A 26,257-nucleotide genomic window follows, 5' to 3' on the forward strand; every position below is an offset into this window, starting at 1 on the left:
CTCCAGCTGGGAAAAAAAAAACTTATTATGCTAAATCATAGCATTGGTGGTTGGTAGATGCTCCTTCCTAATGGCATCACCTGGCAGTAGAGGGAGATACACATCTTTATTTGTTTGCTCCTCCCCCGTCACTTTTCTAGTCATCTTATTTTATAGGTTTTTGGCCCTCACCATCCCAGTTATTAAGCCTCTTCATCTGTTATTTGGGACATTCACATTTTCAGTAGGTGGACGTACCTTGGATGTAGACATATTACCAGGTAGTGTGAGACTACCAGCTAGTGTGAGACTACTGGCACATGTGAGACTACCAGCTAGTGTGAGACTATCAGCAAGTGAGACTACCAGCTAGTGTGAGACTACCAGTAAGTGTGAGACTACCAGCTAGTGAGAGACTATCAGCAAGTTTGAGACTACCAGTAAGTGTGAGACTATCAGCAAGTCTGAGACTACCAGCTAATGTGAGGCTACCAGCAAGTGTGAGACTACCAGCTAGTGTGAGGCTATCAGCAAGTGTGAGACTATCAGCTAGTGTGAGACTACCAGCTAGTGTGAGACTACCAGCTAGTGTGAGACTACCAGCAAGTGTGAGACTACCAGCTAGTGTGAGACTACCATCAAGTGTGAGATTACCAGTAAGTGTGAGACTATCAGCAAGTGAGACTACCAGCTAGTGTGAGGCTACCAGCTAGTGTGAGACTACCAGCTAGTGTGACTATCAGCATGTGTGAGACTATCATCAAGTGTGAGACTACCAGCTAGTGTGAGACTACCAGCTAGTGTGAGACTACCAGCAAGCATGAGACTACCAGCTAGTGTGAGACTACCAGTAAGTGTGAGACTACCAGCTAGTGAGAGACTATCAGCAAGTTTGAGACTACCAGTAAGTGTGAGACTACCAACTAGTGTGAGACTACCAGCTAGTGTGAGACTACCAGCAAGCATGAGACTACCAGCTAGTGTGAGACTACCAGTAAGTGTGAGACTACCAGTTAGTGAGAGACTATCAGCAAGTTTGAGACTACCAGTAAGTGTGAGACTACCAGCTAGTGTGACACTACCAGCTAGTGTGAGACTACCAGCTAGTGTGAGACTACCAGCAAGTGTGAGACTACCAACTAGTGTGAGACTACCAGCAAGTGTGAGATTACCAGTAAGTGTGAGACTATCAGCAAGTGTGAGACTGCCAGCTAGTGTGAGACTATCAGTTAATGTGATGCTACCAGTAAGAGTGAGACTCTCAGCTAGCGTGAGACTATCAGCAAGTGTGAGACTATCAGCAAGTCTGAGACTACCAGCTAATGTGAGGCTACCAGCAAGTGTGAAACTACCAGCTAGTGTGAGGCTATCAGCAAGTGTGAGACTATCAGCTAGTGTGAGACTACCAGCTAGTGTGAGACTACCAGCTAGTGTGAGACTACCAGCAAGTGTGAGACTACCAGCTAGTGTGAGACTACCATCAAGTGTGAGATTACCAGTAAGTGTGAGACTATCAGCAAGTGAGACTACCAGCTAGTGTGAGACTACCAGTAAGTGTGAGACTACCAGCTAGTGAGAGACTATCAGCAAGTTTGAGACTACCAGTAAGTGTGAGACTATCAGCAAGTCTGAGACTACCAGCTAATGTGAGGCTACCAGCAAGTGTGAGACTACCAGCTAGTGTGAGGCTATCAGCAAGTGTGAGACTATCAGCTAGTGTGAGACTACCAGCTAGTGTGAGACTACCAGCTAGTGTGAGACTACCAGCAAGTGTGAGACTACCAGCTAGTGTGAGACTACCATCAAGTGTGAGATTACCAGTAAGTGTGAGACTATCAGCAAGTGAGACTACCAGCTAGTGTGAGGCTACCAGCTAGTGTGAGACTACCAGCTAGTGTGACTATCAGCATGTGTGAGACTATCATCAAGTGTGAGACTACCAGCTAGTGTGAGACTACCAGCTAGTGTGAGACTACCAGCAAGCATGAGACTACCAGTTAGTGTGAGACTACCAGTAAGTGTGAGACTACCAGCTAGTGAGAGACTATCAGCAAGTTTGAGACTACCAGTAAGTGTGAGACTACCAACTAGTGTGAGACTACCAGCTAGTGTGAGACTACCAGCAAGCATGAGACTACCAGCTAGTGTGAGACTACCAGTAAGTGTGAGACTACCAGTTAGTGAGAGACTATCAGCAAGTTTGAGACTACCAGTAAGTGTGAGACTACCAGCTAGTGTGACACTACCAGCTAGTGTGAGACTACCAGCTAGTGTGAGACTACCAGCAAGTGTGAGACTACCAACTAGTGTGAGACTACCAGCAAGTGTGAGATTACCAGTAAGTGTGAGACTATCAGCAAGTGAGACTACCAGCTAGTGTGAGGCTACCAGCTAGTGTGAGACTATCAGCAAGTGTGAGACTATCAGCAAGTGAGAGACTACCAGCTAGTGTGGGACTATCAGCAAGTGTAAGACTACCAGTAAGTGTGAGACTACCAGCTAGTGTGGGGCTACCAGCTAGTGTGAGACTATCAGCTAGTGTGAGACTATCAGCAAGTGTGAGACTACCAGCTAGTGTGAGACTATCAGCAAGTGTGAGACTATCAGCAAGTGTGAGACTACCAGCTAGTGTGAGACTACCAGTAAGTGTGAGACTACCAGCTAGTGTGAGACTATCAGCAAGTGTAAGACTATCAGCTAGTGTGAGGCTACCAGCAAGTGTGAGACTACCAGCTAATGTGAGGATACCAGCAAGTGTGAGACAACCAACTAGTGTGAGACTATCAGCAAGTGTGAGACTACCAGCTAGTGTGAGACTATCAGCAAGTGTGAGACTACCAGCTAGTGTGAGACTACCAGCTAGTGTGAGACTATCAGCAAGTGTAAGACTATCAGCTAGTGTGAGGCTACCAGCAAGTGTGAGACTACCAGCTAATGTGAGGCTACCAGCAAGTGTGAGACAACCAACTAGTGTGAGACTATCAGCAAGTGTGAGACTACCAGCTAGTGTGAGACTATCAGCAAGTGTGAGACTACCAGCTAGTGTGAGATTACCAGTAAGTGTGAGACTACCACAGTGAGACTACCAGCTAGTGTGAGGCTACCAGCTAGTGTGAGACTACCAGCTAGTGTGAGACTATCAGCAAGTGTGAGACTACCAGCTAGTGTGAGGTTACCAGCAAGTGTGGGAATACCAGCTAGTGTGAGACTACCAGCTAGTGTGAGACTACCAGCTAGTGTGGGACTACCATCTAGTGGGAGACTACCAGCAAGTGCGAGACTATCAGCAAGTGAGACTACCAGCAAGTGTGAGACTACCAGCTAGTGTGAGACTACCAGCTAGTGTGAGACTATCAGGAAGTGTGAGACTACCAGCTAGTGTGAGGCTACCAGCAAGTCTGTGTCTGTATGTGAGTGGAAAGTGATTGGATTCAAATGCAGATCTCCAGCTGGGAAAAAAAACTTATTATGCTAAATCATAGCATTGGTGGTTGGCAGATGCTCCTTCCTAATGGCATCACCTGGCAGTAGAGGGAGATACACATCTTTATTTGTTTGCTCCTCATCGTCACTTTTCTAGTCATCTTATTTTATATGTTTTTGGCCCTCACCATCCCAGTTATCAAGCCTCTTCATCTGTTATTTGGGACATTCACATTTTCAGTAGGTGGACGTACCTTGGATGTAGACATATTACCAGGTAGTGTGAGATTAGCAGCTAGTGTGAGGCTATCAGCAAGTGTGAGACTACCAACTAGTTTGAGACTACTGGCACATGTGAGACTACCAGCTAGTGTGAGACTATCAGCAAGTGTGAGACTACCAGCTAGTGTGACACTACCAGCAAGTGTGAGACTATCAGCTAGTGTGAGACTACCAGCTAGTGTGAGGCTACCAGCAAGTCTGAGTCTATCAGTAAATGTGAGACCTCCAGCTTGTGTGAGACTACCAGCAAGTGTGAGACTACCAGCTAGTGTGAGACTACCAGCTAGTGTGAGGCTAACAGCAAGTCTGAGTCTATCAGTAAATGTGAGACCTCTAACTTGTGTGAGACTACCAGCAAGTGTGAGACTATAAGCTAGTGTGAGACTACCGGCTAGTGTGAGACTACCAGCAAGTGTAAGACTATCAGCTAGTGTGAGGCTACCAGCAAGTGTGAGACTACCAGCTAGTGTGAGACTACCGGCACATGTGAGACTACCAGCTAGTGTGAGACTACCAGCAAGTCTGAGTCTATCAGTAAATGTGGGACCTCCAGCTTGTGTAAGACTACCAGCAAGTGTGAGACTACCAGCAAGTGTGAGACTGTAAGCTAGTGTGAGACTACCAGTTAATGTGAGACTGCCAGCAAGTGCGAGACTAGCATCTAATGGGAGACCATGAGCAAGTGTGAAACTACCAGCTAGTGTGAGACTACCAGCTAGTGTGACTATCAGCATGTGTGAGACTATCATCAAGTGTGAGACTACCAGCTAGTGTGAGACTACCAGTAAGTGTATGACTACCAGCTAGTGAGAGACTATCAGCAAGTTTGAGACTACCAGTAAGTGTGAGAATACCAGCTAGTGTGAGACTACCAGCAAGTGTGAGACTACCAGCTAGTGTGAGACTACCAGTAAGTGTGAGACTACCAGCTAGTGAGAGACTATCAGCATGTGTGAGACTACCAGTAAGTGTGAGACTACCAGCTAGTGTGAGACTACCAGCAAGTGTGAGACTACCAGCTAGTGTGAGACTACCAGCAAGTGTGAGATTACCAGTAAGTGTGAGACTATCAGCAAGTGAGACTACCAGCTAGTGTGAGACTACCAGCTAGTGTGCGACTATCAGCAAGTGTGAGACTATCAGCAAGTGTGAGACTACCAGCTAGTGTGAGACTGCCAGCTATCGTGAGACTATCAGTTAATGTGAGGCTACCAGTAAGTGAGACTATCAGCTAGTGTGAGACTATCAGCAAGTGTGAGACTATCAGCAAGTCTGAGACTACCAGCTAATGTGAGGCTACCAGCAAGTGTGAGATTACCAGCTAGTGTGAGGCTATCAGCAAGTGTGAGACTATCAGCAAGTGTGAGACTACCAGCTAGTGTGAGACTACCAGCTAGTGTGAGACTACCAGCAAGTGTGAGATTACCACCTAGTGTGAGACTACCAGCAAGTGTGAGATTACCAGTAAGTGTGAGAATATCAGCAAGTGAGACTACCAGCTAGTGTGAGGCTACCAGCTAGTGTGAGACTACCAGCTAGTGTGACTATCAGCATGTGTGAGACTATCATCAAGTGTGAGACTACCAGTAAGTGTGAGACTACCAGCTAGTCAGAGACTATCAGCAATTTTGAGACTACCAGTAAGTGTGAGACTACCAACTAGTGTGAGACTACCAGCTAGTGTGAGACTACCAGCAAGTGTGAGACTACCAGCTAGTGTGAGAATACCAGTAAGTGTGAGACTACCAGCTAGTGAGAGACTATCAGCAAGTTTGAGACTACCAGTAAGTGTGAGACTACCAGCTAGTGTGAGACTACCAGCTAGTGTGAGACTACCAGCAAGTGTGAGACTACCAGCTAGTGTGAGACTACCAGCAAGTGTGAGATTACCAGTAAGTGTGAGACTATCAGCAAGTGAGACTACCAGCTAGTGTGAGGCTACCAGCTAGTGTGAGACTATCAGCGAGTGTGAGACTATCAGCAAGTGTGAGACTATCAGCTAGTGTGAGATTATCAGCTAGTGTGAGACTACCAGCTAGTGTGAGACTATCAGTTAATGTGAGGCTACCAGTAAGAGTGAGACAATCAGCTAGTGTGAGACTATCAGCAAGTGTGAGACTATCAGCAAGTGTGAGACTACCAGCTAATGTGAGGCTACCAGCAAGTGTGAGACTACCAGCTAGTGTGAGACTATCAGCAAGTGTGAGACTACCGGCTAGTGTGAGACTATCAGCAAGTGTGAGACTACCAGTAAGTGTGAGTCTACCAGCTAGTGTAAGACTACCAGCAAGTGTAAGACTACCAGCTAGTGTGAGACTACCAGTAAGTGTGAGACTATCAGCAAGTGAGACTACCAGCTAGTGTGAGGCTACCAGCTAGTGTGAGACTATCAGCAAGTGCGAGACTATCAACAAGTGTGAGACTACTAGGTAGTGTGAGACTACCAGTAAGCGTGAGACTATCAGCAAGTGAGACTACCAGCAAGTGTGAGACTACCATCTAGTGGGAGACCACCAGCAAGTGTGAGACTACCAGCTAGTGTGAGACTACCAGCTAGTGTGAGACTATCAGGAAGTGTGAGACTACCAGCTAGTGTGAGGCTACCAGCAAGTCTGTGTCTGTGTGTGAGTGGAAAGTGATTGGATTCAAATGCAGATCTCCAGCTGGGAAAAAAAAACTTATTATGCTAAATCATAGCATTGGTGGTTGGTAGATGCTCCTTCCTAATGGCATCACCTGGCAGTAGAGGGAGATACACATCTTTATTTGTTTGCTCCTCCCCCGTCACTTTTCTAGTCATCTTATTTTATATGTTTTTGGCCCTCACCATCCCAGTTATCAAGCCTCTTCATCTGTTATTTGGGACATTCACATTTTCAGTAGGTGGACGTACCTTGGATGTAGACATATTACCAGGTAGTGTGAGACTACCAGCTAGTGTGAGACTACTGGCACATGTGAGACTACCAGCTAGTGTGAGACTATCAGCAAGTGTGAGACTACCAGCTAGTGTGACACTACCAGCAAGTGTGAGACTATCAGCTAGTGTGAGACTACCAGCTAGTGTGAGGCTACCAGCAAGTCTGAGTCTATCAGTAAATGTGAGACCTCCAGCTTGTGTGAGACTACCAGCAAGTGTGAGACTACCAGCTAGTGTGAGACTACCAGCTAGTGTGAGGCTAACAGCAAGTCTGAGTCTATCAGTAAATGTGAGACCTCTAACTTGTGTGAGACTACCAGCAAGTGTGAGACTATAAGCTAGTGTGAGACTACCGGCTAGTGTGAGACTACCAGCAAGTGTAAGACTATCAGCTAGTGTGAGGCTACCAGCAAGTGTGAGACTACCAGCTAGTGTGAGACTACCGGCACATGTGAGACTACCAGCTAGTGTGAGACTACCAGCAAGTCTGAGTCTATCAGTAAATGTGGGACCTCCAGCTTGTGTGAGACTACCAGCAAGTGTGAGACTACCAGCAAGTGTGAGACTGTAAGCTAGTGTGAGACTACCAGTTAATGTGAGACTGCCAGCAAGTGCGAGACTAGCATCTAATGGGAGACCATGAGCAAGTGTGAAACTACCAGCTAGTGTGAGACTACCAGCTAGTGTGAGACTATCAGCAAGTGTGAGACTACCAGCTAGTGTGAGACTACCAGCAAGTGTGAGACTACCAGCAAGTGTGAGACTACCAGCTAGTGTGAGACTACCAGTAAGTGTGAGACTACCAGCTAGTGTGAGACTATCAGCAAGTGTGAGACTACCAGCAAGTGTGAGACTACCAGCTAGTGTGAGACTACCAGCAAGTGTGAGACTACCAGCTAATGTGAGACTACCAGCTAGTGTGAGACTATCAGCAAGTGTGAGACTATCAGCAAGTGTGAGACTACCAGCTAATGTGAGGCTACCAGCAAGTGTGAGACTACCAGTAAGTGTGAGTCTACCAGCTAGTGTAAGACTACCAGCAAGTGTAAGACTACCAGCTAGTGTGAGACTATCAGCAAGTGTGAGACTACCAGCTAATGTGAGGCTACCAGCAAGTGTGAGACTACCAGCTAGTGTGAGACTTTCAGCAAGTGTGAGACTACCAGTAAGTGTGAGACTACCAGCTAGTGTGACTATCAGCATGTGTGAGACTATCAACTAGTGTGAGACTATCAGCAAGTGTGAGACTATCAACAAGTGTGAGACTACTAGGTAGTGTGAGACTATCAGCAAGTGTGAGACTACCAGTAAGTGTGAGACTACCAGCTAGTGAAAGACTATCAGCAAGTGTGAGACTACCAGCTAGTGTGAGACTACCAGTAAGTGAGAGACTACCAGCAAGTGTGAGACTACCAGCTAGTGTGAGACTATCAGCTAGTGTGAGACTATCAGCAAGTGTGAGACTACCAGCTAGTGTGAGACTACCAGCTAGTGTGAGACTACCAGCAAGTGTGAGACTACCAGCAAGTGTAAGACTACCAGCTAGTGTGAGACTACCAGTAAGTGTGAGACTATCAGCAAGTGAGACTACCAGCTAGTGTGAGGCTACCAGCTAGTGTGAGACTACCAGCTAGTGTGACTATCAGCATGTGTGAGACTATCAACTAGTGTGAGACTATCAGCAAGTGTGAGACTACCAGCTAGTGTGAGACTATCAGTTAATGTGAGGCTACCAGTAAGAGTGAGACAATCAGCTATTGTGAGACTATCAGCAAGTGTGAGACTACCAGTAAGTGTGAGACTACCAGCTAGTGAAAGACTATCAGCAAGTGTGAGACTACCAGCTAGTGTGAGACTATCAGCAAGTGTGAGACTACCAGCTAGTGTGAGACTACCAGTAAGTGTGAGACTACCAGCTAATGTGAGGCTACCAGCTAGTGTGAGACAACCATCTAGTGTGAGACCACCAGCAAGTGTCGAAATACCAGCAAGTGTGAGACTACCAGCTAGTGTGAGACTACCAGCAAATGTGAGACTACCAGCCAGTGTGAGACTACCAGCAAGTGTGAGACTACCAGCTAGTGTGAGACTACCAGCAAGTGTGAGACTACCAGCAAGTGTGAGACTACCAGCTAGTGTGAGACTACCAGCTAGTGTGAGACTACCAGCTAGTGTGAGACTATCAGCAAGTGTGAGACTACCAGCAAGTGTGAGAGTGAGACTACCAGCAAGTGTGAGACTATCAGCAAGTGTGAGACTACCAGCAAGTGTGAGACTACCAGCTAGTGAAAGACTATCAGCAAGTGTGAGACTACCAGCTAGTGAGAGACTATCAGCAAGTGTGAGACTACCAGCTAGTGTGAGACTACCAGCAAGTGTGAGACTACCAGCAAGTGTGAGACTACCAGTAAGTGTGAGTCTACCAGCTAGTGTGAGACTACCAGCTAGTGTGAGACTACCAGCAAGTGTGAGACTACCAGCTAGTGTGAGACTACCAGCAAGTGTGAGACTACCACCTAGTGTGAGACTACCAGCTAGTGTGAGACTACCAGCAAGTGTGAGACTACCAGCAAGTGTGAGACTACCAGCAAGTTTGAGACTACCAGTAAGTGTGAGTCTACCAGCTAGTGTGAGACTACCAGTAAGTGTGAGACTATCAGCAAGTGAGACTACCAGCTAGTGTGAGGCTACCAGCTAGTGTGAGACTATCAGCAAGTGTGAGACTACCAGCTAGTGTGAGATTATCAGCTAGTGTGAGACTACCAGCTAGTGTGAGACTACCAGCTAGTGTGAGACTACCAGCAAGTGTGAGACTACCAGCTAGTGTGAGACAATCAGCTAGTGTGAGACTATCAGCAAGTGTGAGACTATCAGCAAGTGTGAGACTACCAGCTAATGTGAGGCTACCAGCAAGTGTGAGACTACCAGTAAGTGTGAGACTACCAGCTAGTGAAAGACTATCAGCAAGTGTGAGACTACCAGCTAGTGTGAGACTATCAGCAAGTGTGAGACTACCAGCTAGTGTGAGACTACCAGTAAGTGAGAGACTACCAGCTAGTGTGAGACTATCAGCAAGTGTGAGACTATCAGCAAGTGTGAGACTACCAGCTAGTGTGAGACTACCAGCTAGTGTGAGACTACCAGCAAGTGTGAGACTACCAGCTAGTGTGAGACTACCAGCAAGTGTGAGACTACCAGCTAGTGTGAGACTACCAGCAAGTGTGAGACTACCAGCAAGTGTGAGACTACCAGCAAGTGTGAGACTACCAGCAAGTGTGAGACTACCAGCTAGTGTGAGACTACCAGTTAATGTGAGACTACCAGCAAGTGTGAGACTACCAGCTAGTGTGAGACTACCAGCAAGTGTGAGACTACCAGCTAGTGTGAGACTACCAGCTAGTGTGACTATCAGCAGTGTGAGACTATCAGCAAGTGTGAGACTACCAGCAAGTGTGAGACTACCAGCTAGTGTGAGACTACCAGCTAGTGTGAGACTATCAGCAAGTGTGAGACTACCAGCTAATGTGAGACTACCAGCAAGTGTGAGACTACCAGCTAGTGTGAGACTACCAGCAAGTGTGAGTGTGAGACTACCAGCAAGTGTGAGACTACCAGCAAGTGTGAGACTACCAGCTAGTGTGAGACTACCAGCAAGTGTGAGACTACCAGCAAGTGTGAGACTACTACCAGCTAGTGTGAGACTACCAGCAAGTGTGAGACTACCAGCAAGTGTGAGACTACCAGCTAGTGTGAGACTACCAGCAAGTGTGAGACTATCAGCAAGTGTGAGACTACCAGCAAGTGTGAGACTACCAGCTAGTGTGAGACTACCAGCAAGTGTGAGACCACCAGCAAGTGTGAGATTACCAGCTAGTGGGAGACTACTAGCAAGTGTGAGACTACCAGCTCGTGTGAGACTACCAGCTCGTGTGAGACTACCAGCTAGTGTGAGACTACCAGCAAGTGTGAGACTACCAGCTTGTGTGAGACTACCAGCTAGTGTGAGACTACCAGCAAGTGTGAGACTACCAGCTAGTGTGAGACCACCAGCAAGTGTGAGACTACCAGCAAGTGTGAGACTACCAGCTAGTGTGAGACTACCAGCAAGTGTGAGACTACCAGCTTGTGTGAGACTATCAGCAAGTGTGAGACTACCAGCCAGTGTGAGACTATCAGCAAGTGTGAGACTACCAGTAAGTGTGAGACTACCAGATAGTGTGAGACTACCAGCTAATGTGAAGCTACCAGCTAATGTGAGGCTACCAGCTAGTGTGAGACTACCAGCTAGTGTGAGACTACCAGCAAGTGTGAGACTACCAGCTAGTGTGAGACTATCAGCAAGTGTGAGACTACCAGGTAGTGTGAGACTATCAGCAAGTGTGAGACTACCAGTAAGTGTGAGACTACCAGCTAGTGTGAGACTACCAGCTAATGTGAGGCTACCAGCTAGTGTGAGACTACCAGCTAGTGAAAGACTATCAGCAAGTGTGAGACTACCAGCTAGTGTGAGACTACCAGTAAGTGAGAGACTACCAGCTAATGTGAGGCTACCAGCTAGTGTGAGACAACCATCTAGTGTGAGACTACCAGCAAATGTGAGATTCCCAGCTCATGTGAGACTATCAGCAAGTTTGAGACTACCAGCTAGTGTGAGACTATCAGTTAATGTGAGGCTACCAGTAAGAGTGAGACAATCAGCTATTGTGAGACTATCAGCAAGTGTGAGACTATCAGCAAGTGTGAGACTACCAGCTAATATGAGGCTACCAGCAAGTGTGAGACTACCAGGTAGTGAAAGACTATCAGCAAGTGTGAGACTACCAGCTAGTGTGAGACTATCAGCAAGTGTGAGACTACCAGCTAGTGTGAGACTACCAGCTAGTGTGAGACTATCAGCAAGTGTGAGACTACCAGCTAGTGTGAGACTACCAGTAAGTGTGAGACTACCAGCAAGTGAGACTATCAGCTAGTGTGAGCCTACCAGCTAGTGTGAGACTACCAGCAAGTGTGAGACTATCAGCAAGTGTGAGACTACCAGCAAGTGAGACTACCAGCTAATGTGAGGCTACCAGGTAGTGTGAGGCTACCAGCTAGTGTGAGACTATCAGCAAGTGTGAGACTATCAGCTAGTGTGAGACTACCAGCTAGTGTGAGACTATCAGCTAGTGTGAGACTACCAGCTAATGTGAGGCTACCAGCTAGTGTGAAACTATCAGCAAGTGTGAGACTACCAGCTAATGTGAGGCTACCAGCTAGTGTGAGGCTACCAGCTAGTGTGAGACTACCAGCAAGTATGAGACTATCAGCAAGTGTGAGACTATCAGCAAGTGTGAGACTACTAGTAAGTCTGAGAGTATCACAAAGTGTGAGACTACCAGCCAGTGTTAGACTAACAGCAAGTGTGAGACTATCAGCAAGTCTGAGACTACTAGCTAGTGTGAGACTACTAGCAAGTGTGAGACTAGCAGCTAATGTGTGGCTACCATCTAGTGTGAGACAACCATCTAGTGTGAGACCACCAGCAAGTGTCGAAATACCAGCAAGTGTGAGACTACCAGCTAGTGTGAGACTACCAGCAAATGTGAGATTACCAGCTCATGTGAGACTATCAGCAAGTGTGAGACTACCAGCTAGTGTGAGACTTTCAGCAAGTGTGGGACTACCAGTAAGTGTGAGACTACCAGCTAGTGTGAGACCACCAGCTAGTGTGAGACTATCAGTTAATGTGAGGCTACCAGTAAGAGTGAGACTATCAACTAGTGTGAGACTATCAGCAAGTGTGAGACTATCAGCAAGTGTGAGACTATCAGCAAGTGTGAGACTACCAGCTAGTGTGAGACTATCAGCAAGTGTGAGACTATCAGCAAGTGTGAGACTACCAGCTAGTGTGAGACTACCAGCTAGTGTGAGACTATCAGTTAATGTGAGGCTATCAGTAAGTGTGAGACTATCAGCAAGTGTGAGACTATCAGCAAGTGTGAGACCACCAGCCAGTGTGAGACTACCAGCTAATGTGAGGCTACCAGCTAGTGTGAGACCACCAGCAAGTGTCAGACTACCAGCTCATATAAGACTATCAGCAAGTGTGAGACTATCAGCTAGTGTGAGACTACAAGTAAGTGTGAGACTACCAGTAAGTGTGAGACTACCAGTAAGTGTGAGACTACCAGCTCGTGTGGGACTATCATCTAGTGTGAGACTATCAGCAAGTGTGAGACTATCAGCAAGTGTGCGACTACCAGCTAATGTGAGGCTACCAGCTAGTGTGAGACCACCAGCAAGTGTCAGACTACCAGCTCATATAAGACTATCAGCAAGTGTGAGACTACCAGCTAGTGTGAGACTACAAGTAAGTGTGAGACTACCAGTAAGTGTGAGACTACCAGTAAGTGTGAGACTACCAGCTCGTGTGGGACTATCATCTAGTGTGAGACTATCAGCAAGTGTGAGACTATCAGCAATTGTGAGACTACCAGCTAATGTGAGGCTACCAGCTAGTGTGAGACCACCAGCAAGTGTGAGACTACCAGGTAGTATGAGACTACCAGCAAGTGTGAGACTACCAGCTAGTGTGAGACTACCATCTAACGTGAGACTACCATCTAGTGTGAAACTACCAGTAAGTGTGAGACTACCAGCTAGTGTGAGACTACCAGCTAGTGTGAGACTACCAGCAAGTGTGAGACTACCATCTAGTGGGAGAACACCAGCAAGTGTGAGACTATCAGAAAGTATGAGACTACCAGCTAGTGTGAGACTACCAGCTAGTGTGAGACTATCAGCAAGTGTGAGACTGCCAGCTAATGTGAGACAACCAGCAAGTGTGAGACTACCATCTAGTGGGAGACCACCAGCAAGTGTGAGTGTGAGACTACCATCAAGTGGGAGACCACCAGCAAGTGTGAGACTACCATCTAGTGGGAGACCACCAGCAAGTGTGAGACTACCAGCAAGTGTGAGACTACCAGCTAGTGTGAGACTACCAGCAAGTGTGAGACTACCAGATAGTTTGAGACCACCAGCAAGTGTGAGATTACCAGCTAGTGTGAGACTACTAGCAAGTGTGAGACTACCAGCTCATGTGAGACTACCAGCTAGTGTGAGACTGCCAGCAAGTGTGAGACTACCAGCTCGTGTGAGACTACTAGCTAGTGTGAGACTACCAGCAAGTGTGAGACTAGCAGCTAATGTGTGGCTACCAGCTAGTGTGAGACTACCAGCTAGTGTGAGATTACCAGATAATGTGTGGCTACCAGCTAGTGTGAGACAACCATCTAGTGTGAGACCACCAGCAAGTGTGAAACTACCAGCAAGTGTGAGACTACCAGCTAGTGTGAGACTACCAGCAAGTGTGAGACTACCAGCTTGTGTGAGATTATCAGCAAGTGTGAGACTACCAGCTAGTGTGAGACTATCAGCAAGTCTGAGACTACCAGTAAGTGTGAGACTACCAGCTAGTGTGAGACTACCAGCTAATGTGAAGCTACCAGCTAGTGTGAGACTACCAGCTAGTGTGGGACTACCAGCTAATGTGAGGCTACCAGCTAGTGTGAGACTACCAGCTAGTGTGAGACTATCACAAAGTATGAGACTACCAGCTAGTGTGAGACTATCAGCTCATGTGAGACTATCAGCAAGTGTGAGACTATCAGCAAGTGTGAGACTATCAGCAAGTGTGAGACTACCAGCTAATGTGAGACTATCAGCTAGTGTGAGATTATCAGCAAGTGTGAGACTCTCAGCAAGTGTGAGGCCACCAGCAAGTATGAGACTATCAGCTAGTGTGAGACTACCAGCTTGTGTGAGACTACCAGTAAGTGTGAGAATACCAGCTCATGTGAGACTATCAGCTAGTGTGAGACTACCAGCTAATGTGAGGCTACTAGCTAGTGTGAAATTATCAGCAAGTGTGAGACTACCAGCTAATGTGAGGCTACCAGGTAGTGTGAGGCTACCAGCTAGTGTGAGACTACCAGCAAGTATGAGACTATCAGCAAGTGTGAGACTATCAGCAAGTGTGAGACTACCAGTAAGTGTGACAGTATCACAAAGTGCGAGACTACCAGCCAGTGTGAGACTAACAGCAAGTGTGAGACTATCAGCAAGTCTGAGACTACTTGCTAGTGTGAGACTACCAGCAAGTGTGAGACTAGCAGCTAATGTGTGGCTACCAGCTAGTGTGAGACAACCATCTAGTGTGAGACCACCAGCAGTGTGAGACCACCAGCAAGTGTCGAAATACCAGCAAGTGTGAGACTACCAGCAAATGTGAGATTACCAGCTCATGTGAGACTATCTGCAAGTTTGAGACTACCAGCTAGTGTGAGACTATCAGTTAATGTGAGGCTACCAGTAAGAGTGAGACTATCAGCTAGTGTGAGACTATCAGCAAGTGTGAGACTATCAGCAAGTGTGAGACTACCAGTAAGTCTGAGAGTATCACAAAGTGTGAGACTACCAGCCAGTGTGAGACTAACAGCAAGTGTGAGACTATCAGCAAGTCTGAGACTACTAGCTTGTGTGAGACTACCAGCAAGTGTGAGACTAGCAGCTAATGTGTGGCTACCATCTAGTGTGAGACAACCATCTAGTGTGAGACAACCATCTAGTGTGAGACCACCAGCAAGTGTGGAAATACCAGCAAGTGTGAGACTACCAGCTAGTGTGAGACTACCAGCTAGTGTGAGACTACCAGCTACTTTGAGACCACCAGCAAGTGTGAGATTACCAGCTAGTGGGAGACTACCAGCAAGTGTGAGACTACCAGCTCATGTTAGGCTACCAGCTCGTGTGAGATTACCAGCTAGTGTGAGACTACCAGCAAGTGTGAGACTACCAGCTTGTGTGAGACTATCAGCAAGTGTGAGACTACCAGCCAGTGTGAGACTATCAGCAAGTGTGAGACTACCAGTAAGTGTGAGACTACCAGCTAATGTGAAGCTACCAGCTAATGTGAGGCTACCAGCTAGTGTGAGACTACCAGCTAGTGTGAGACTACCAGCTAATGTGAGGCTACCAGCTAGTGTGAGACTACCAGCTAGTGTGAGACTATCACAAAGTGTGAGACTACCAGCTGGTGTGAGACTACCAGCAAGTGTGAGACTATCAGCAAGTGTGAGACCACCAGCAAGTATGAGACTATCAGCTAGTGTGAGACTACCAGCTAGTGTGAGACTATCAGCAAGTGTGAGACTATCAGCAAGTGTGAGACTATCAGCAAGTGTGAGACTACCAGTTCGTGTGAGACTATCAGCTAGTGTGAGACTACCAGCTAGTGTGAGACTAGCAGTACGTGTGAGAATACCAGCTCATGTGAGACTATCAGCTAGTGTGAGACTACCAGCTAATGTGAGGCTACCAGCTAGTGTGAGGCTACCAGCTAGTGTGAGACTACCAGCAAGTATGAGACTATCAGCAAGTGTGAAACTATCAGCAAGTGTGAGACTACTAGTAAGTCTTAGAGTATCACAAAGTGTGAGACTACCAGCCAGTGTGAGACTAACAGCAAGTGTGAGACTATCAGCAAGTCTGAGACTACTAGCTAGTGTGAGACTACTAGCAAGTGTGAGACTAGCAGCTAATGTGTGGCTACCATCTAGTGTGAGACAACCATCTAGTGTGAGACCACCAGCAAATGTGGAAATACCAGCAAGTGTGAGACTACCAGCTCTTGTGAGACTACCAGCTCATGTGAGACTATCAGCAAGTGTGAGACTACCAGCTAGTGTGAGACTTTCAGCAAGTGTGAGACTACCAGTAAGTGTGAGACTACCAGCTAGTGTGAGACTACCAGCTAGTGTGAGACTGTCAGTTAATGTGAGGCTACCAGTAAGAGTGAGACTATCAACTAGTGTGAGACTATCAGCAAGTGTGAGACTATCAGCAAGTGTGAGACTACCAGCTAGTGTGAGACTACCAGCTAGTGTGAGACTATCAGCAAGTGTGAGACTACCAGCTAGTGTGAGACTACCAGCTAGTGTGAGGCTACCAGCTAGTGTGAGGCTACCAGCTAGTGTGAGACCACCAGCAAGTGTCAGACTACCAGCTCGTGTGAGACTATCAGCAAGTGTGAGACTACCAGCTAGTGTGAGGCTACAAGTAAGTGTGAGACTACCAGTAAGTGTGAGACTACCAGCTCGTGTGGGACTATCAGCTAGTGTGAGACTATCAGCAAGTGTGAGACTATCAGCAAGTGTGAGACTACCAGCTAATGTGAGGCTACCAGCTGGTGTGAGACCACCAGCAAGTTTGAGACTACCAGCTAGTATGAGACTACCAGCAAGTGTGAGACTACCAGCTAGTGTGAGACTACCAGCAAGTGTGAGACTACCAGCTAGTGTGTGACTACCAGCAAGTGTGAGACTACCAGCTAGTGTGAGACTGCCAGCTACTTTGAGACCACCAGCAAGTGTGAGATTACCAGCTAGTGGGAGACTACCAGCAAGTGTGAGACTACCAGCTCGTGTGAGACTACCAGCTCGTGTGAGACTACCAGCTAGTGTGAGACTACCAGCAAGTGTGAGACTACCAGCTCGTGTGAGACTACTAGCTAGTGTGAGACTACCAGCAAGTGTGAGACTAGCAGCTAATGTGTGGCTACTAGCTAGTGTGAGACTACCAGCTTGTGTGAGACTATCAGTTAATGTGAGGCAACCAGTAAGAGTGAGACTATCAGCTAGTGTGAGACTATCAACAAGTGTGAGACTATCAGCTAGTGTGAAACTACCAGCTAATGTGAGGCTATCAGCTAGAGAGAGACTACCAGCAAGTGTGAGACTACCAGCTAGTGTGAGACTACCAGTAAGTGTGAGACTACCAGCTAGTGTGAAACTGCTAGCTAGTGTGAGACTACCAGCAAGTGTGAGACTTTCAACAAGTGTGAGACTACCAGCCAGTGCGAGACTAACAGCAAGTGTGAGATTATCAGCAAGTGTGAGACTACTTGCTAGTGTAAGACTACCAGCAAGCGTGAGACTACCAGTTAGTCAGAGAGCTGAATTCAGTTGTGGTCAGGAAAGATCCTTGGGAATATGGATGTCTTTATGATGCCCTCGAAACTTTCCTCCTCATACCTAGTGTGTAATAATGTCTGTCTGTGCCAGTCTTGTTTCAAGGAGAGTCTGCCAGTATACATTCCCCATACATAAGGCAGGATTGGAGTCTACAGTCTACATTGTGGTTTGCAGCTTAGCCAGGAATACCTTTCCTTCCCTCAGGTACCTGAGCTGGCAAAATAATGCTCATTCTCTGCCCCTCCCAGCTGATTCCTCAGGAACTAGAACCCAGTCTCCTGCGTCACAGTTAAGACTCCATCTCATCTAAACCACATCATCAGTAGGTAGGCAGCTAGTCTGGTGATAATGCATTCCAATTATCACCAGTCTTTCCTAGAAGGAGTTTAAACTACATTTCAGTGTTTAATCTGCCAGCATGGCCTCTCTGTGTTCAGACATGCCCTTTTGTAAGTTCTCAGATTTCCCCTCTGCAGTACCTCTACTAGCTGGCTTTCAGAAATTAGGAAATACTAATTTCCTTTCGATTATTTATTTATTTATTGATATTTGATTACCGGTAAAGTCTGACTGTGTAGCAGCCCATTTTCTGTTGAGGCGTATGGGATGAAAAGCTCCAAAATATTACAAAACACTTTAAGAACAATAATTTTCTAGTCCTTAAGAAGAATGTAAACAAACTACGATCTCAGCAGTACTGCTGTCTGCTCTCCTTTTTGAATGCATTGACCATTTTATATTCAGCACTTTTGCTTAGTTTCCTATCCCATGAAAATGACCTCTGCTCATCTGGACACACGTCTGTGTGGTAGGACTTACCAAGTCTGCTATCGTGTAGATTGCGAACTTCAAAGCAAACTGTAATATTACTGGCCAGGTTTGTTTCAAGGCGGAAGTCTTCTGAACACTCAAAGCTTGTCAGTGGAATCTTTGATGGGTTGAAGTTAATTGTTGCAGATACATTCAGGACTGGTCTGGACCTGAAATACATGATATTAGCAAAAGAAGTCAGAAACAGATAGAAACTCAGTCTGGGAATATATGCTTTTGTTGCAACTCCATGTCACAGAAACACTGAGGGTGTTAAAGAAGTGCAAAAAAAAAACTGTACAGAAAAAACATTATTTATACTTAAATTTATAGAAAATTCGGGGGGGGGGGTATGAAAAATGAAACACTATGATCCATGGACTCTATATGTGCTTAAAGGTTTTCACAGATAAATGAAGAAAACAATAAACGTATAATTCAGGACTGAAGTTGAAAAAGAGACTTCAAAAATACATTTGAATAATATATGCAAAGAAATGAGGGACAGTTTTAAGGTTTATGATAGCAGAGGTTTATGGACTTGGAAATGGAATTACAACCTTATACTGAGAATGGAAAATGGTACAATTGTGCATATTCCTAGTATAATAAATCCTGAAGGGCTAAAAGGGATTGGGAAATATTGGGGCCAACTGAAAACTTATTTGTTTGTTGTTTGTGGAAAACAGATAATTTGGTTATGAATTGTGTTAAAAGAGAATATTACTTATGCGGTGAAATAGGATATGATGCATAAAATGAGAATTAAAATGTTATAAATGTAATAAGGATGGACATATGTGAATTGACTGTAAAGTGGTAAAGGATAAACTAGAAAAGGTGAATATGTTCGATAAGGAGAATAGGAATACGCACAAAACGAAGCGGAAATAATAAACCAAGAAGAGCAGGGACAGAAGCAAGAAGAAAGAAAGATTAGGAATAAAGGTAACAATAAAAAGGGATTTAATGAGGAGATAAATAGAGGAGAAGAGGAGTCTGAGATTACTGATGAAAATATGTCAACTGGAAAACTGTTAAATTAAAAAAAGAACTCTAATGGTAAAAGGAGACAGGAGACAGAGAGAAAAAAAAGCAAATTTATAGGATTAAACATGAAAGAAAAGAAAGGAAAAGAATGAAGGGTTAAGTATATTTATCCTATAGTATACTTTGGAAAAAGAAAAGTGATAATTGTAGAATATTAGCTATAAATGTAAATAGTTTAAAAAGTGCAGCTAGATGGTTAAGTATTACAGAATGGTGTAAAAAGGTGGCTGTAGCTGTAATAATATGGCAAGATGTAAAATTATTAATGAAAGAAGACAGGCTACAAATAGAAGTGATATGAGAAGTGATATAGTTTGGAATCTAGGTGAAGATACTTGTTCAGTGATTGGATTTCTAACAAAAAAGAGAGGTAAAATTCTGGATATAACATTAGCAATAATGCGAAGGGTAACCGTTATCAATATAAGGTGGAAAGAGAAGGTGTACAGATTAATTGTGGTGTCTGTTAATGTTACCAACAAAGAAAGGGAAATATGTTTAATCAAATTCTAACTTATGTGGCTGTAAATATGGAAAATATCATGGCAGCAGACTTTAGTTGTAATTTAAGGAAAAATAAGTACAAAGATTGTGACATTAAGAAAGTTATGGAAATTATGAGATATGATAAATTGAGCATTTGGAATATCAATGACTGGACATATAGTAGGGGACCTTTTAGAGCAGAGATAGATTATTTTTTGATATCTGAAGGATTAATGATTATGGAAGATGGTGTAGTAGAAATTGTTTTTTTCAGCTCATAGAGCTATTTGGATAGAGCTGAAAGATAAAAAAGATGTTATTAAAATAAGTAAAGGCTTAAAAAAAGATTAAATGAGAAAGAATGGAAAGGAAAATGGGAAAATGGGAAAATGTGCTTATAATTATGGGAAGATCATATCAATAAAAGACAATTCTATAAACATTGGTCAAAATGGTGGATTTCTTTCAAGAATAAATATAAAAATGTTATATAACTTGTCAAAGAGTAAAGAAGGAAAAGAAAGTGTAGTATGATAACTGAAAAATCATTTGATAATCAAAAATTAAATCAAGAAAAAATCAAAAATGTATTATTCAAACAGAGATACTTTCTTCAGGGAAGAAGAGGAGGTAGCCCTGTATCTTAGTAAAACAATGAAAGATTGCAGTGTAATTAGGGAACTGAATGATGAAAAGGGTTTAATACAGCAAGATCAAAATATAATGAAAATATTTGTTGATTATGTTCAAGAAATGTTTAGAGATAAGATAGAACAAAAGCTGATATGGAAAGAGAAAGCATTACCAGATCAAGATAATGGGAACTTGGTAAAGAGAAGAACAGCAGAAGAATTGAACAGAATATTAAGAAAAGTAAATTTAGAAACAGCTGCAGGACTGAATGGGATAGGCTATAAGATGTATAAGAATTTCACAATAGTGCATAAAAATTGTTTTAAAGAAGTGTTAAATGAATGGCTGGATGCAGGTTTTACTTATAAGGAACTATGCAGTGGAGTATTTAAATTTGGAAAAACGGTGATAAGAATGATATTCGAAATTGAAGATCTATAGTATTAAATAATACAGATTATAAAATCTTTATGAAGGTCATAAAAATGGATGGAAGGTAAATGTTTACATATCATACAGGATACGTTATATAGTATTAAAGGTAGAGGATGCCTAGAACTATTAACGGTAGTTAGAGAACTAGTGGACGACATATTGAATAGACATGATAAACTGTTAATTATGGTAGGTGATTTAAGCAAAGCTTTTGATTCTATAGAACATGGAATTTTATGGGATATATTTAATTCTTACATTATATGTAAAAATATAGAATGTGTGTACTTATAAATGCAATAAAATAAAAGTATTGATTAATGTTTGGTTAAGTGAATAAACAAGCATTAAGAGAGGAATTAGACAAGGATGCCATTTTAGTGGTAAAATACTTGCATTAGTTATGAATGCAGTAATAAGTTATATCAAGCAAGATATGACATATGTAAGATATGTAACTAGAGAAGGAATTGAGATCCCTAACATATTAACTTATGCTGATGACATTATATTAATATCCAGACAAACAATCAAGATGGATGATATAATATTGCACTTAAATAATTGTTTACAAATAATAGGTATGAGTTTGAACAAAGAGAAAAGTAAAGGATTTGCATAGGAGGGTAATATAAGGAAAATGAATTTAATATACAATAAATAGAAATATTAGGTATTAAATATGGTAGGCAGGAGATTTTAGATTTCCAATGGAAGAATGTTATAAGAAAGATCAAATATAGGTTGTCATTTAAGAAAAAATGTTTATTTGTTGAATTCAGAGGTTCTTGGAAATTAACATATTTAACTTGAGTATTTAATATACCAGTACTATATGAAATAGAAATATTTAATATTATAGTCTCTTTTATATGGGGATCCAGATTGAACCCTCTAAAGAAAGAACTTGTGTATGTAGGAAAAGAAAGAAGTTACAGGTTAATTAGCCCTATTGTGCATACAGCATTTTTAAATTTATATAAATTGCTCAAGTGGATAAGGCATAATGATGAGAATTTAATAACTAAAATATTAAAACATAAATACAATAAAGAAAGGGATAGTTTGAAAAGGTATAAAAGAGAAAGAGAGTGGAAAAATGAGGAGATAAGGACTTATCAAGAAAAAATCATAAAGTGGAAAATAAACATGGAAGATTTGGAAAAAGACAGGAAAACATGGTATAAAATGTAGTGGGGAAATGTTTCTATGTATATCATTGGAAAGAATTAGAAGAAAGCAAACGTAAAGCCTTAAAAGATAGAAATGAGAGATGTAACAATATTGTCGACTGTCAAGATTTTTTGTGGGGACTTACTACTAAGAAAAGGCCAGTGAAACCTACTATAGCTTATACAATATAAATGAAAGAGTATGTAATAAGTGTGGTGAAGAAGGAATTGCAGAACATTTTTTTAAATGTAAAAGAATAATAAGTAAAGGTATGGGAAAAATTAGGAAAAGAAAATTATTTGGATGGTATAAAGGGGGCAGATGGCATAAGCGTGGATACACCTGAGTATGGCTTTTATAAAGATAAATTCAAAGAATATGTTGAAAAATGGTTAGAAAATGTTTATTATTTGGATCATTTGGAATCAAAGGGTTAAAGAAATAGGCTGGGATTCCAAAAAGCCTACACAAAGTGTACACTAAGTGTATACCTTTCTGAGTAAACAGACAAAAGACATAACTCACACCTTCTCCCTCCTAAGTTCAGTTTTCCTACTGATATTCTTGCAGTTTTAAATACTGACAGATTCATAAAGGCTACTACAAAGTGTAGACTACATGTACACTTAATGTAATCTTTCTGAGTGACTAGAAGGCATAAAAATGTAATGTGATAAGAATTTTATTGAATACATATCAAGTACACTTAGTGTAGACTTTATTGAATCTGACTCATAATGTATAATGGTAAATGGGACATGGCAGAAATGTTAAAAAAAGATTCAATTCTGGTCGTGGAAGTTAGAGTGTGGGTTAGATAAGAATTAATTGTGTATTCATAGAAAAGCTTAAAGTATGATAGAAAGTCTGCAGCCATATGTAGATCTCTAATATACAGAATAAGACCAGAAACATTGTAAATACTATAAATAATGTTACTACATTGTTCTTGAAATAAAGGACCCTGACTTTGTTTGACAGGCACTGTGGGATCTTTTCCATCCATTTGAGCTATCAACAAGAGAAGCAGATGAGGCTTTGGTTTAATATCTCATTCAAAGGATGGTGCACTTAAGAGTACAGCACCCCATTATGCTACAGTGCATTGTCAGCTGTAGGAATAGAACCAATGGCCTTCTGCACTAAAGGTAAGGGTGCTACCTGTTGTGCCAGTGACTCTGCTGAGCATGAAAGAAACTTCTGATTAGTGGCATCTTACTAGTCATTAATGTTCATCAATGTTCAGTACATAAATAAAAGTTCAAGTTATTTAGTAAAATAAACAAGATAAACAAGTTTCTGACAACCCACAGAAAAGGAGAAGAAACATTTATTTACAGAAGTGTAGAGAACAGATTTACTAACAAACATTTTAAATCAAAACCTGTAGCAGAATTCAAGAATGCATGTAAGAGAAATATGATATGCTACATAATTTTCATGTTCGTTTTGTTTGGCAAATATATGGATTCTATAAAGAAATGATTTACAATGAGCTAGGCCAGAGAAGGTAGGAAGGGCATATCGCAGCATCTGGCAATTCATTTGCAGATGACACATGAATAAATACCATTCAATTAAATTTAAATTCAGAATTAGGTTCATAGGTACTTACCAGGCTACTGATCTGCGACGATCTTAAGCCTAGCCTTAGAGTCCCATGGTAGTTTTAGCCCTTATATTTTGCATACAAATAATACAGAGGTAGACAGAACAAGAAAATGTTGGGACATTTACTTGTGTGCCCTGTTCATTAGGGACATGGGTACTAAACCAGCGGTGAATTTGCAGTTTCCCATCTAGTCGTCTAAATTACGTTTGAGTTAGATGAAAAGACCAAGAATTAAGGGTAAGTAAACGAGGTATGTTCTATCAATGACCACTGATGGTATGCACTGAGTAAATAAATATATAATCCAGTCAAAGCACAGAAAAGGAGAAGCCATTTAACAACAAAAACTACATAAAATAATGTTACACAGAAGTGCAATTCATTTAAAGGGAAGATAGCAGTTCTTTACATGTTTCCAGACATCTTAGGTAAAGTTGCAACTGTAGCATAAAATTACATTAGTAAAGGTCATGCTTGATGTCATGTTTCCAGGTCAAGTATCCCTTTCATCAGTAATGAGAGAGCCCTTCTCAGTGCAATGTACGGTGTTCCCTTACAAGAGCTATGCATGAACAAATTCCTTTCAGCAGTTTGATAAGCAGGTGTTTCTGAGGGGTACAGGCAACAAGACTAACTCTATACACCAACTGTAGACTAATCCTGTGCCTTGTCAGTGGGGACGTAGCTGCAAAAGGGGGCCTTTGCAGTACAAGTCATTTATCTGTACAAACAAGCAAACAAACCAACTAACAAATAAATGACAGCACCAGCGTCTAGATATAAATAGTCTGTAAGAATTATTTGCAGGTCCGAGGTTTTTTAACAAGTTTTAATTTTGCCTTGTAGTAATTTGAGACCAGATTTAAAACTAAATCTTGAGCTATTTATTTATTTTTTTAAATTTTCTTAACGATGTTAGTTCCACTACACATGATTCCTTTTCAGGAGCTCTAAGGTGGTATTTATAAAGATGGGAAATTTGGCCAAGACATCAGGGAGATTCCCCTCCTCCGTGTGTGTGTGTGTGTGTGGGGGGGGGGGGGTACTTCCTGGAAGGAGTAGTGTGTTGAAGATTTTTGAGTTAACATGCATTGCCATTATTTGTGTGGGGTTTAAGCTTAATTTCGAAATTGAGAATTCATAAAATCAGATCACAGTTGACTTGATTGAAGGGAAAATGTCTGTTGGGAAAATAATGGAATTTTCAATTCATAAGCAAAAGCATCAGAATATTGTTAACTGTGCTAAAAAGAGCTAGAACATGGGGACAATGATTTGTAAACAAAAAACAGCTAGAAAGAACATCTAGGGGTTCTAATGCAGCTAGATAGAACATCTAGGGGTTCTAATGCAGCTAGAGAGAACGTCTAATGCTTTGGATTCAAGTAATGACATCAGACACCACCAAGAGCAATTAGAGAGGCAGGAGATACAGGATGTTCCACACAGAGGAACATCTTTTGCAGTAGAGGTAACTGGTAATGCCCTAAAATCAAGCTTATGCACTTGTAGGAATGTGATTCGTGGCTGGTGAGTGGGTCATTAGATGGAGTTGTCTGATCCCTTTTCTGTTACATGAAGTATTGAAATCATTGGTGTTAAAAGCTGAATGAATAACAGCTATTATTCATACGTCAGGATAATATTTTTGTAATGGCTCATTAGAAGTGACAAGGACTTTTGTTTTTGTATGGGCAAGACAAATAATCAGGCATATTCCATGGCACAAGTTTGGATTTATGGAGTTGTTTCCTAATAACTACAGAGCTGTACATTTTCAATTTAGAAGTGAAAGTGTAAAAAAGATGTAAGAAAAGATATTTTTGAAATGTCTGATTGTACAAACAGCTAATAAGATAAGGACTATAGTGAAGTTTGTATTGGAAGATATGAATTGTGAGAGAAATGTAAAATATACACTGGAAGAATGCCAATTATACAATGCCATTGTGATTAATGGCTTTTGTGTTATAGAGTCGAGACCCTTAAGTGATTTATTTGCAAATAGATGTGGCATTGGGCAAGAAGTTGAGCTGGATACATTTATATGTTGTGTACATGTCTGATGTGAGTGTGAATGTCCGTATGTAAGATGTAGGAATGTGGGTTATGTTTGGCAGGACTTCTCAACTAGTAGAGATTACGAAGTGTGATTTCTTGTACATAAAATTGCTGAAACTGTTACTGAAATGAATCCAAAAAATGTAGCGATGAATAAGATCGAAGATATGAAGAGGAAGAAAGAGAATTAACAAAAAGAGGAAAAAGAAAAAAATTTAGAAAACAAATGTGGAAACAAGAATGTTAGACAAATGCTGGGTTTGAATGAAGGGCATGTTATGTTTGTCCATTTCAAGTTCTGCTTTATTCTGAAAGCTACAGACAATGAAAAATGAAAAGCAGGAAAGAGAAAATGATAGAGAATAGGAGAGAGTAGAGGAT

At 42.6% G+C, this 26,257-nt stretch overlaps 1 protein-coding gene across 1 annotated transcript in view; it reads right to left on the minus strand.

The window, feature by feature from the left end:
- Nucleotides 1-26,257, minus strand: part of ITGAL (integrin subunit alpha L) — a 1,030,513-nt gene that overhangs the window by 382,058 nt on the left and 622,198 nt on the right. Inside the window, exon 16 of the mRNA XM_044086682.1 lies at nt 18,436-18,596. Coding sequence (XP_043942617.1) covers nt 18,436-18,596 — 161 coding nt within the window. The remainder of the gene's footprint in view (nt 1-18,435; nt 18,597-26,257) is intronic.

Source organism: Protopterus annectens, chromosome 10.part0, assembly GCF_019279795.1.
Source record: "Protopterus annectens isolate FY-2018-M chromosome 10.part0, PAN1.0, whole genome shotgun sequence".
NCBI lineage: Eukaryota > Metazoa > Chordata > Ceratodontiformes > Protopteridae > Protopterus > Protopterus annectens.